Below are 12453 nucleotides of genomic sequence, written 5' to 3'. Positions count from 1 at the left end.
CAACGGTTAAAAGTCTTATATAGTTCTACTAGTAAATTATTGTATCAAGAATGAGTTGTTGAGAATATTGTATTGTTTCGATAATTCAATGAATAATACTTGTTACTCTGTGTAATTCTAGGGTTAAGGTTGAAAGGGGTTTAACACACATAATCATATGTGACAACTGTTAAAAGTCTTATATAGTTATGCTAATAACTTTCTCTCCGAGGAGGGGCCTTGTGTCTGATTAGGTAGTTGGTAAGGCAAAGCTAACTAAGGCAATTAGGAAGATCAACCACACTAACTGAGACACATCCCATACTCCTACCGAAGGCAGTAATGAGGAATTCTCGACAATGGGAGAAAGCCCGACAGAGTAATGTCACGTGGAGGTAGAAGAGGCAATGAAAGCATCGGCTTTCTTTGCGCTAGCAATCACGGTAAAATAGAGGATGCAAGCATTATCTGTATGATCAGGCTTTAAGCTGTAGGTGGCTAGTATAGTCCACTAGCTATTAAAGTTAGTTGCAAAATAACACATTATCTACCACATGATGTGGTATAGCCCTCTAGTCTTTCTCCAATGAGTTTTAACACCCCACACACGTTCCCCCAACCAAAAAAGGAGCCGTTCATTGGTATTTAAGTCTTCCTCTAGTCTTCATTGATTGATTGGTAAAAGTCTTCCTCTAGTCTTCAATGATTGATTGGTAAAAGCCTTCCTCAAAGTCTTATAAACACTCACTTTTGTCCCACTCCTCAGAACAAAGAAGGAGGGCATGTATTTTACTTTTTCATTTATGAGCACATGTATATCCTTTTCTGATAAGTCTACCTTTAGAATTTTCTTCATCATTTAATATGAAAATTATATAAAGAAAGAGCGGAAATTTCATATATTATTTCATTGACTAATCTATCTTCCTCTAGAATTTTCCAAGTCATTTAATATGAAAATTACAAAAAGAAAGAGCGAAAATTTCATACATTATTTCATTGACTAATCTGTCTTCTTCTAGAATTTTCTTCGTCATTTAATATGAAAATTGAATAAAAAAAGAGCAGAAATTCCATACATTATTTCATTGACTAATCTATCTTTCTCTAGAATTTTCTTCGTCATTTAATATGAAAATTACATAAAGAAAGAATAGAAATTTCACACATTATTTCATTGACTAATCTGTCTTCCTTTTTGTTTGTTCCCCCAATACATGATAGGAACTCATACACATCAATAAGTTTAGACATAATAGAAAATTGATAGACCAGTTAAGGAAAGGCAGTGTGCATGAATAAGTGAGAAATGTAAAAATTTCCACATGAGAAAGAACTAACTGTTAGCAATTGTTTCATTGAATGATGGGGAATGCTAGTAACCTTCTCTCAAACCTTCTCTTTGTAACCTTCTTTCCAACTTTTTCTTTTGGACCTTCTCTCTTTTCCTCATGACATGTGTCACTTCTCATACACTTAAAATAATGACACTAATACATCAAACAAACCACCTTTTGTTTTCCAACTTTACCCTTATTAAATGTATTGTCCTTCAATTTATCCAATTTTTTTTTTTACAACTCTCTTACCAAATGTAAAAAATTATGTTTTTTAAAAAGAAAATGTCTATTTTTTTTAGAGGAAAAACTTTTTTTTTTTTTGGGTTAAAAAAAATACAATAATGACCTTAAATCCTTTTTTTATATAGACAAAAGATGTCCTTCTAAGGAAGTCTGTTTTAAAAGGAAGTTCATTGATTGCATCTTCAAACCATTAATTCGATAAGTTTGATTATTGAATTTTTTTTTAAAAACCATTAATTAGGTAAGTCTTATTTGTTGGAGTCTTTCAAAAAAGAAAAAAAAACTAATGTTTTTTCTTATTTAATTTTTTTGACAAAGTGATAAGAAAGTTGTAACAAATTTGGATAATAAATTTAAGGAAACATTAAAATTAATACAAAAAATAAGGGCATATTTGGAAACAAATGTTATCTTATTTGATGCATTAATTACATTGTTTTTAATGTAAAGAAAATAACACATGTCATGAAGAAAAATGAGAAGGTCCAAAAAAGAAGATTAAAGAGAAGGTTGCTAGCATTCCTCAAAGATTATTGTATGTAGTTATGTAAATAATCTTCACTTAAAACACCCTATGGGTCTAAATTCAATCCAAAACTACCTAGTATTTCATGGGCCTTCATAGGTTCAAAGCTACATGATTAAAGAAATTACTGATCAGTGTTTAGTGGGTTTTTCTGGAAACTGATATCTACCAAGTATCAGCACAGCCAACTCCCGAGATTTTAAGCATGCACCTCACAAAAATGACCCAGTTCTACGTGTAAATAAGTTTATGTTGAGTTTGAAGGAGCTACAGTAAATGAAAATAACCATTATCTTCCCAGAAGAAACAAATGGAAGGGGAAATACAACCATCAAATATAAACAGAAACAATACAAAGTAAACAAATGACTCTTCCCATCCACTTATAATACAAATAAAAAATTTGTAAACTTGCCTACATTATCAACTTTTAAAATTACTGAGTCTTAATCACCAAATATCGTCGACGATAATTGCTTTCTGCCATCCACATAATAAGCCCCATTCAACAACTCTTTCAACATTCACAGCCAGTAGATCTTTGCTGCCTCCCTCCACCAGCAACATCAATTGTGTCAGGAAGGTATCTTCATCATCCACACACAAAAGCCAAAAGTGTTTAATTAGTAACCGCATCAAAAATTGGGTATTCCTACTGATTTAACATTCACATGATAAGGAAAAGAAAAATGGGAGAAGGGCAGCTTATAACAAGTTCATTAAATATAAAGGAGTCATTTGTTTCTGTTTGTGGCAATTGCTTTGTTTTACACTGTATCAATTTTAGGTTAAACCTAAAACCTGGTTTGAGAGAGGACTGGAACTGAAATCATAAGGACTACATTCAACCATATTTTTCTAATTTGCAGCTTTGATGTTCTACCGTATTTTCCAACATGAAATGAAATCATAAGCAACTTTTCGTTTCTGACTGCACAGCCCACATTCTATTGGACAAGCAAAACTTGTGTAGGACCGTCATACCACGTCATCATGCTGATGTGGTGAGCCTAACCATTCAAAGGAAGCCATTCAAATGAAGAACTTCACTTCTTTCTAACAAATGACTTCCTTTGAGTGGTTAGACCCACTAAATCAGTACAATGACATCATATAACGGTCCCACACAAGCTTCTCTCTGGTTGGACAGTTCGCTGGTTCATTTATAATAGCTATGCAATCAAAACCAAACTATTCTGCAGTAATTTTTCAAGAAAGTAGCATCACTTTCATGATATGTGCAGTACCATCAATCTTGATCTGGCAGCTAATATTAAAGACCGTTCCACCCCATTTCAAGTTAAATTGGAGAGGACTGTGGTCCAAAAACAATAGAAATCATGGGCCCCAGCTGTCAGAACAGTTTCCTGTTCTTCTTTCTCTCCCTTACTTCAAGATAAGCACTTCTACCTAAACTTTGTTTATCCCTGTTGACTTTTGTGATGGTAATCAGCTTCCCAATACGAATGCTAAGATCAGAACTATTGACCATGCCACCATGGACCAAAGAATTTGTTGGTCAAGTACAGAAGGATTGGATTATAATTCAATCCAAAACCATAGCATTCCAACATGCTTCCCAAGCTTTTGTTTGTGTTGACTGTTTGAGCTCCATTATTCATGCTTGTTATTAAGTCATCAAAACAAAATGATCTCTCGTCATTAATTAATTGGCCAAAGTACGTTAAACAAAAAGGTAGCCTCCCTCCACACAAATTTCATCCCTCCATGGGTTGAATGCAAGAACCCCTTAATAAAAAGGCGAGGGAATACCACTTGACTATAATTACTCATTATCAAAAGCAACTATAACCAAGAGGTACTTCTCCATATCAACTCATGGGATAAGAGTAAACAAGATAATTGCTATCCTTATTCTGTAGCTACCATCATCATTTGACAAAAAATAAATTGACTGATAACATAATTTTTTTTCCAAATACTTTAAATTGATCAACTATAGAATTGTCTTCACCTATTCAGATAATTATCTCAAATTATGGCCGCGCTATATAAGTTATTTACTAAATAATGAACGAGGGACTAAATTCAATACTGAAAAGAAGAAATCCATGGCGAAAGGGGAGACTAGAGAATACTTACATCTCTTCTTCAGGTTCATTCTTCAGTGCATTTTTGGCTATACACTGGAAGGCATCATCCACATTAAAGCCCTCTTTTGCAGAGGTCTCAAAGTATGGTATGTTTCCCTTGGAAGCACACCAGGCCTTTGCTTTCTTTTCAGAAACCTACAGCCAAAAGAGTAAAACCACATGCATGCACTATAAGAAAAGAACAGCTGCACATACATCCTACAACAACATAGAACCTCCATATTCTAGATGACATACCACTCGACTATTTCCACCATCAACATCAATCTTGTTCCCCAACACGACAAATGGGAAGTTTTCAGGGTCTGATGGACTGGCCTAAACATCAAATCCAGAAAATGTAACTTCAGTCAATGTTTCAATATGTGTGATTATCTAAGACGCCAATCTAATGGTAATTACCTGAATCAGAAATTCTTCCCTCCAGTTGTTAAGATTTTCAAATGATTTCATGACATTCACATCATACACAAGAACACAGCAATCTGCACCACGATAGAAAGCCACACCAAGACTTTGAAACCTCTCTTGCCCAGCAGTATCCCAAATCTGTAATAAAAGATGTAAACCTTCTAATTTACACGTTCATGAATCCCAAATGTTCTCTTACAAATTATTTCATGACATTCACATCAATACTTGCTTCATGTCATTTTGCACTACATGCTGCATGTTCTAGATAGGGGTGTCAATACTACAGAAGTAGGTAGATAATATCCCAAACATGAAGCAAATCAGTTTCTTTCCAGTATATGTTGTTTATGGAAACAAATAGTTTTTCAACTGCTAAAGCATAGATTTCATCTCCCATTCTTTCTTTTTCTATTATAATTAATTTCTTTTTATCTAATACCTTAACAGCCATCACTGAACTTAAGTCATTCTTTCCCTCTCAGCATCAATGACATAGAGAGAAATAGTGGAAACTTTTCTCGTGACCACGAAACCCCACAATGATCAACTGTCCATACAAATATCATAAGCTGTCCACTAAAGAAAACATTCTTGATCTTGAGAGAGCACAAATTAAGTTAAATTTTCAACTTGGGATTTCTCCTCCCATCGGTACATTAAATGAACCACACCAAATGAAAGCAACTACTTTTTGAACGAGAATTACAAAAGTAACAAATGGGGTTTTCAATAAGAAAGCAGAATATTTAAAAAGTCACAATCTAAGTGACAATAAGTTAACAACACCAAACCAATCAGACCACAGAGTTCGGGGTACCAATTATAATTGTTTAAATATTCATTGCACAACATGGATTTTGGCTTTTATTCAATAACATTCGTCAAATAATAAAAACACATGAACGCTCAGAGATCTCTCACCTGCAACGTGAACAACCTATCTTCAAACTGAACTTCCTTGGTCAGAAAATCGGCTCCAATTGTGGCCTTGTACTGATTACTAAACTTACGATTCACATACCTAAAATTCGAAAACATAATGAATTACCAAACCGACAAAAAACAAATCCAGAATTTGAAGAAAAATAAATGCATGATCTAGATTTTGGACGGTACTGATTCATCAGCGATGTCTTCCCCACCCTGCCAAATAAAAAGTAAACAAAACATAGATTAGCATAGAAACACATTTTTAACATCAACAAATAAATGTCTAAATCCTGGCATTAATTACAAGCAAAATTGAACTATTAACCAAAAGAAATAAAACAACTTGTTTTATCCAATAAATCAGAATACATATAACTAGTTGACCAAAATTGTGAATTTTAATTTGTATAAGCAAGCAACGAGATTCAGAATTTTAATTCTTCGATTTGCAAAAAACAAACAATTATTAAGAAACTGATGAAGCTTACCCGCTGTCGCCGAGGATAATGACCTTCAGAAGCATGCGCCTACGAGAAGCCATGGATCAAAGGCGTGGAGAATTCAAATCAGGGTTTGCTTGCGCGACCAGAAAAACAAAAGGGAAATTTTTCGAACTTCGAATTTGGTGTTTGAAAGTTTGAGAGAGAGAGAGAGAGAGGAGAGAGAGGATATTCTAGAGCGGGTATTGGTGTTGTTGGGATGGGAGCAGAGCTAACCGAATAGTGACAGCCTGGACAAAATTGCACTGTTTCTGACTTTCTACTATACCAAAAGTACCCACACTTTTTGGTTGATTTTACACATGAAGTCTGGACTTTCTGAAAAAAGAGAATATCCCATTTTTGTCACTCGAATCAATTCTGGAAACTTCGTTTTCTTGATTTGGAATTAATAAGACTTCCACATCTTTCGTCCACATCTTCACTTATTAGAGCTGATGATTGAAATGGTTCCTCAACTATTGTTTCAGTATTATTTTGGTTCATTAATTAAAATATTCATTTGAACAATCCTCAACTTTTTATTTCGTATCAAGATGGTCTTATCATTAAAATCTGTCAATTTTATTGTTAAATTAAGGGGTAAAACTGTCCATATATAATTTTTTAATTTTTTTGTATCTATCTGATTTAATTTTTTTAATTAATTTAAACAATAGAGGAAAAAAATTATTACTTTTTAAGTCCATGTCAGCAAAAAAAAGCCATGTTGGTGGATTTTATTTTTATATTTATTTGATTTTAATTTTTTTAATTAATTTAACATAGATAATTTTTTTGTATTAATTGTTAGGTCAATCTCACGAAGAAAAAAAAAGCCATGTGGCTAGTGAGATTCAATTTTTTAAAATTTTCTAAGTTTTATAATAGTTTCCTTTAATTTTTAATTATAAATTACTATTTTAATTCATAGAGACATTTTTACTCCTCAATTTAACAATAAAATTGACGGACTTTAATGGTAGGACCGTTTTGATACCAAATAAAAAGTTGAAGGACGGTTCAAATGAAAATTTTAGTTAGTGAACCAAAATGATACTGGGCAATAATTGGAGGACCATTTTAGTCATTAACCCTTACTTATTATATGGTACAAAGAGAATAGGAAAAGTAAAATATATGGCGGAGAGAATAAACGGATAGGAGAATTCGCCAAATCAATTCAATTTTTATGAAGTAGATAATTCTAATTTCGTTTAAAATAAGGAAGGAGGACTCGAAATTTGAGTCTACATGAGCAGACTCACTATCCCGTCCCACTAGCGTAACCCACTTTTGCAGTATGTTGAACTTTTACTTTTATTTTTATAAAGATTTGATTATAAAACCTTGTTATAGAACCAATTCACCCAAAAGAAAAACAAAATAAAATACTTCCACTTAATATTTTTCTTATTTATTGACAAGCATAAATTACTTTTTCCTTTGGCAATTCATCCTATTTTAACAATCTGTACCTTGTATAATGGATGAGAGTTGGTGACAACAAGAAGACACTGATTGGACGGCATCCTGGTCTCCAATAAAAGGGATGAAAATCGGACTTGGAGTTTATTTGATATACACATAAAAAATAAAAAATAAAAACAAATAACACATGTACAGATTCAACAAAATTTGAACACTAACCAACCGTTAACGTTAACAATGAAAAATCCACCATAATACATACATAATTATTCCTCCTAATTGTTCCTAACTTCAATATATATAAAAAGATTTCTTCATATGGACATTTCAATCAAACTCTTGGGAGGTATAGAAACACTCGAATTCTTCAAACGACTGAGCATGCGACTCCCACAAAAATCATTAATCTAGCTGAAAAATGTACATTCGATCTACCAAATGTACCATCAGAAGTGTTTTTTCATGAAAACGTGACACAGTATAGTGTGTGATTCTGGAAAGTTTGGAAGGATATCGGATGTAGAACAGGAGAAATTGGTTTTTCCAAGGTTTTGGGGGATCAGTTGTCAAGAGCTTTCACTCAAATTACGGGTGTTTTTCTTCGTTTTCCCAAGTTCAATCTCTTGGGAGGTTTGTTGGCCTTCACCACTAGAGGCAGATTGGTGCTGATCAAACTCACTGCTAGGCCCACTAATCCCACTAGTTCCTTGCTCTTGCTCTTGGCTTTCTAATGCTAGTTTTCTGAATTTCTGCAAGTCTTCCTTGTATTCACTAGTGTTGTAGTCTGAGCTTCCGTAGGAACTGTATATTGTACTGTGACCAGGTATAACTCCCTCATTTAACTCATCTGGAGAAAGATTTCCTTCCAAAGCTCGAACTACCTGCTTTTAATCAAAGATTAAGAACGAAATGCCACATACAGAACAATTTTTATATATATCAGAGTAAAAACACAAATCAGCATTGGACAGTCAAAATGGAATCAATGGATTTCGTAGGCATACTGACAATCTGAACAAATACAAGGTAATAGGAGAGATAAATGAAACGGAAAATCTGACTAAGAACGACCCCACACAATCTTACACAACTAGGTGGGTTCGAACTTTGAACTGTCTGTTTGGATTCACCAAACATGAAACAGATTAGATTGGGTCTGTTGGCAGGTTATGCACTCTTTTACTCAATGAAACCAAACCAATCCTCTAACACGAGGGACTTCGGATTCAAACCTCCCACTGGAGATCAACAAGTGACAGCTGCTGTCGATTAGACCACCACTGTCACTTCTAGTCCCTTGAACTCTTCTCTTAAAAGCTGTGAGTGTTGAACAGAACTAAGATAGGTGTTGACTATGGTACAAATTTTATATTTCAGGGGTACTTTAGATAATCAACATGTTATTTAGGGTTGTATATGTGTAATCATGTATTGCTCAAGTTTTGTCGTTAAATAAGGTAACAAATTTTGTTCTCCACAAAGTTATCCACAACAATCCCACATCTCTCTGGGAGCATGGACCTGCTCTTCAGCCGTACTTAAAAATTACCTCATGACTACAGTAGTAAGTAAATAGCTCTACGAATGAATGGATCAGATCGAATTGGAAAATGGAAAACACTTTGCAATAAAGTTAACCATTGTTGGACTCTTGCTAAACAAGAAAATAAGGATCCACTTAAAGCACTTCTGTAGGGGTTTCTAAGTCCATACACATATAAAGACAACTGAATTATAACAATTCGGTTGCTAAAGACAAGACTATTAGACTTATTTTGGCAGCTCAAACTAATTTCAGAACTTTGTAAAGATTACCTGGCTCATTCGTGGCCGACGTCGGCCAGAATGACGTACGCAAGCAGCAGCGCAAGCAAGCATGCAAGCCATTTCACCAGTGTTGTAGTCATTCTGCAACCTTACATCAACAATAGCATCAAAGTTGCCTGTTTCCAATGCTTGTGCAAGCAAAGGCCTTGCCTGAAATTCAATAACATTGTCCATCATCTTTCCCATGCCATTCAAGCCTTGCAATGAATAAGATTTCATTACAATAGGTGAAAACAAAAACTGTTAGTCACACAGAAGACTTGTCCACTTCCCTAAACCAAAGAAATATCCCACAGAACTGTGTTTTTGTGTGTGTGTGTGTGTGTGTGTGAGAGAGAGAGAGAGAGAGAGAGAGATTACGCTCTGCATCTAAACAAAGGTGTGTGCTTTATAGTTCGTTCTCCACAAAAACATGATGGTAAAGTTCAGGTGCCACAATTGAACAGCTCTACTACAAGTACAACAAATTGATAAAATGCTAGAAATTAGTAGTGATGATATTGTCTACACACCCACTCAACCATGCTATCATCAGTGAAAGATTGAGTTTTATCAATTGGTTGGCGTCCAGTTATCAACTCCAATAGAACAACCCCAAATGAGAAGACATCTGACTTCTCAGTGAGCTTTCCACTAGATGCATATTCAGGAGCTAAGTAACTGCATTTGGTAAATTTACAAACAAGCAAAAATGGAACTATATTAGCAAATCAACCATGATATCCCAAAAATAGATGGTTTTATTTTCACTCCACAAATAGACTTCATGGAACCAGTAAAGCTATGAGTAAATTAATACAGACAATTGATCTTACCCAAAAGTTCCCATGACCCTAGTGGAGACATGAGTATCTGTATCTAAAGAAACCTTGGCAAGTCCAAAATCTGCAACCTGAACAAAAATCACATACAATACACAATACGAGTTAATTTTAGGAGCATTTCAAAACAAATTAAAAAACCATTCAAGAATTCCGACTTAAAGATGGATTTGCATGTTCAAATGCTAAGCAGTGCTGATTCGAATGTTTTAAGTTAAAGTTATCCAGATAGCCAGTCAATTCAACTACAATGCATTCCTTTAGTTTGCCATGGAGAATTGAAAAGGCAGGAAAAGGATCAAAATTTTGGTGAGGAACTTACAATACTATCCCTCATACATGAATGCGAATCTCCTTGTCTCTTTTTTTTTCCTCCATTTTAAGAAAAGAAAGTAGATACGACCAAAACAAACAAATCTACAGTAGTTATTTATTATCATATCATTCATCATGTCTTCGAATTTTACCGGTACCGGTTTGGAATTAGTGGTTAATTAAGAGATTAGGTAATGAACCATGAAGCTATTACAATGCTACCTTAATTAGGCTCAACTATCCAGGAAGAACATTGTAACTTTGATGCATTTGAAAGTTTAAAAAGAATCGTATCAAAATGGGGAAGCTATTACTATCTACCTTTGCCTCAAAGTTATGGTCAAGAAGAATATTAGATGCCTTGATGTCACGGTGTATGATCTTGGGCTGACCTGAGATATAGTTCAACAGTGGGTGACTTCCAAGGCAGATAACAATGACCAACAATTTTGCTTATGGTTAGCAACACAAAAAACTAGCGTGCAAAGAAGGCTTACAGTCCTCATGGAGATATGCCAATCCTTTTGCAGAGCCTAGGGCAATTTTCAATCTTGTTGGCCAATTCATAGTTGGCCTCCCCTTTCCTGCAATGATTTTCTTTGATAAGATTCCAATCATTGCTATGAAATGCAGAATAAAAACCAGATCCTAGCATAACCGTTCTTTTTCTTTCATTCCATTTTGGTGATTTTAGAAAGGCAGCAAACTATAACCAATGAAAAGACATACCATGCAGATGAAATTCCAAGGTATTGTTTGGAACGAACTCATAAATAAGCATCCTTTGGGCCCCGCTAATGCAGTATCCAACCAGTGAAACAAGATATCTGTGATGGACGCGACTAATGACCTCGATCTCTGCCTGGAATTCACGCTCCCCTTGTCCACTCCCAGCTTTCAGCTGCTTAATTGCAACCACTTTCCCATTTGGAAGGACTCCTTTATGGACATAACCAAATCCTCCTTGACCAAGGAGATTGGCATTGGAGAAACCATTTGTTGCCATCAGTAACTCTTCATATGTAAATGTGATTTGCGATGATCCAAGGGCAATGCCAGGAGATTGTCCTGAGGGTGGTTTCTCAGAGCTCAAGCTGCTACTGCTTGAAGATGGTGCTGGAAAATCAGTAGGCTTTGAATATATTTCTACTTTGTCTGCCAGTGGAGGAGTATAATTTTGTTGCAAATGCTGAGGTTGGCCACTAAATTGATCATCTGGAGAAATCAAAGGACATAAATTGCACAAATTAATTAGGGGCAAAGACCAGATGTCTATAGACATTTCCATGCCATGAAACCCAATGAATGAACTCAGAGGAAATAATTCAAGAAATCCATAACCAAATTCAAAAATTGCAAATTCAACTCACTCAATTCCAATGTGCAAACTTAAGCAGTGCACCCACATTCACTATATAATTAATATCAAAATTCAATAAACCAAAACTTCAAACTTCACATAAACAAAAGTTTCCAACCAAAAGAAAATTCGAGTTTTCAGATTTCAATTTTCGAACAACAAAAAAAGGAAGCTCACTTTTAGGTTCATGTGGATACTCATATGGCCTCCCTTGCTGCCGCCTCTTCCGTCTTCTGTAGAAAAAGAAGAAAATCGACACGAAAACTAGCATACTGAACCCTCCAATCCCAACCCCGACTATAATCGCAACATTCGTTTTCGTCGGCAAGGTCCCACTCCCCGGCGACGGCGGCGGCGGCGGAGACTCGGTGGGCGCTGTGGGAGGGGGAGGGGGAGGTGTTGTGGCGTTGGCCGGAGGAGAAGGAGTAGTAGGCGCTGGGGCGTTGGTCGCCGGAGGAGGTGGTGACGTGGCCTTGGTCGCCGGAGGGGGAGGTGACGTGGCGTTAGTCACCGGAGGAAGAGGTGACGTAGAGTTGGTCGCCGGAGACGGCGCCGACATTTCCGGCGAGGTTCGAAGTTAGCCGAGGGATTGAAGAAGCAATTCGCCGTTTTTTTTTTTGCGTTTGCGAAGAGAAGGTCTCTGAAAGTGAAATGAACAGTCACATGGGTGGTAG

The 12453-nt window shown here is 35.6% G+C and overlaps 2 protein-coding genes across 2 annotated transcripts; both read right to left on the bottom strand.

The window, feature by feature from the left end:
• Positions 1–2300: 2300 nt before the first annotated feature.
• On the bottom strand, positions 2301–6236 carry LOC103327941 (ras-related protein Rab7). The gene is made up of 7 exons (XM_008230316.2): positions 6035–6236; positions 5733–5759; positions 5538–5637; positions 4605–4751; positions 4440–4520; positions 4192–4337; positions 2301–2675 (listed from the first exon to the last, which is right to left on the bottom strand). Exons 1-7 carry the CDS (start codon positions 6085–6087, stop codon positions 2606–2608), a joined length of 624 nt encoding a protein of 207 aa, XP_008228538.1. The 5' UTR covers positions 6088–6236; the 3' UTR covers positions 2301–2605.
• A 1414-nt stretch (positions 6237–7650) lies between these two features.
• LOC103327940 (proline-rich receptor-like protein kinase PERK15) lies at positions 7651–12453 on the bottom strand. The gene is made up of 8 exons (XM_008230315.3): positions 11957–12453; positions 11149–11634; positions 10917–11003; positions 10741–10811; positions 10099–10175; positions 9796–9943; positions 9272–9433; positions 7651–8337 (listed from the first exon to the last, which is right to left on the bottom strand). Exons 1-8 carry the CDS (start codon positions 12336–12338, stop codon positions 8023–8025), a joined length of 1728 nt encoding a protein of 575 aa, XP_008228537.2. The 5' UTR covers positions 12339–12453; the 3' UTR covers positions 7651–8022.

This window comes from Prunus mume, linkage group LG4 (assembly GCF_029339155.1).
Source record: "Prunus mume cultivar Tortuosa linkage group LG4, ASM2933915v1, whole genome shotgun sequence".
Classification (NCBI taxonomy): domain Eukaryota; kingdom Viridiplantae; phylum Streptophyta; class Magnoliopsida; order Rosales; family Rosaceae; genus Prunus; species Prunus mume.
Note: the sequence above shows the minus strand (reverse complement) of the source record. Positions and strands in the feature narration are given on the sequence as shown.

Excerpts from the sequence above, each read along its gene's own strand:
- LOC103327941 (XM_008230316.2), bottom strand. The coding sequence starts at position 6,087 with ATGGCTTCTCGTAGGCGCATGCTTCTGAAGGTCATTATCCTCGGCGAC. Across the intron at positions 4,752-5,537 it reads ATAGGTTGTTCACGTTGCAG|ATTTGGGATACTGCTGGGCA; the intron begins GTGAGAGATCTC and ends CTTTTATTACAG. Across the intron at positions 2,676-4,191 it reads AATGAACCTGAAGAAGAGAT|ATACCTTCCTGACACAATTG; the intron begins GTAAGTATTCTC and ends TGGATGATGAAG.
- LOC103327940 (XM_008230315.3), bottom strand. The coding sequence starts at position 12,338 with ATGTCGGCGCCGTCTCCGGCGACCAACTCTACGTCACCTCTTCCTCCG. Across the intron at positions 11,635-11,956 it reads GTATCCACATGAACCTAAAA|ATGATCAATTTAGTGGCCAA; the intron begins GTGAGCTTCCTT and ends TGATTTCTCCAG. Across the intron at positions 9,944-10,098 it reads AGGGTCATGGGAACTTTTGG|TTACTTAGCTCCTGAATATG; the intron begins GTAAGATCAATT and ends TACCAAATGCAG.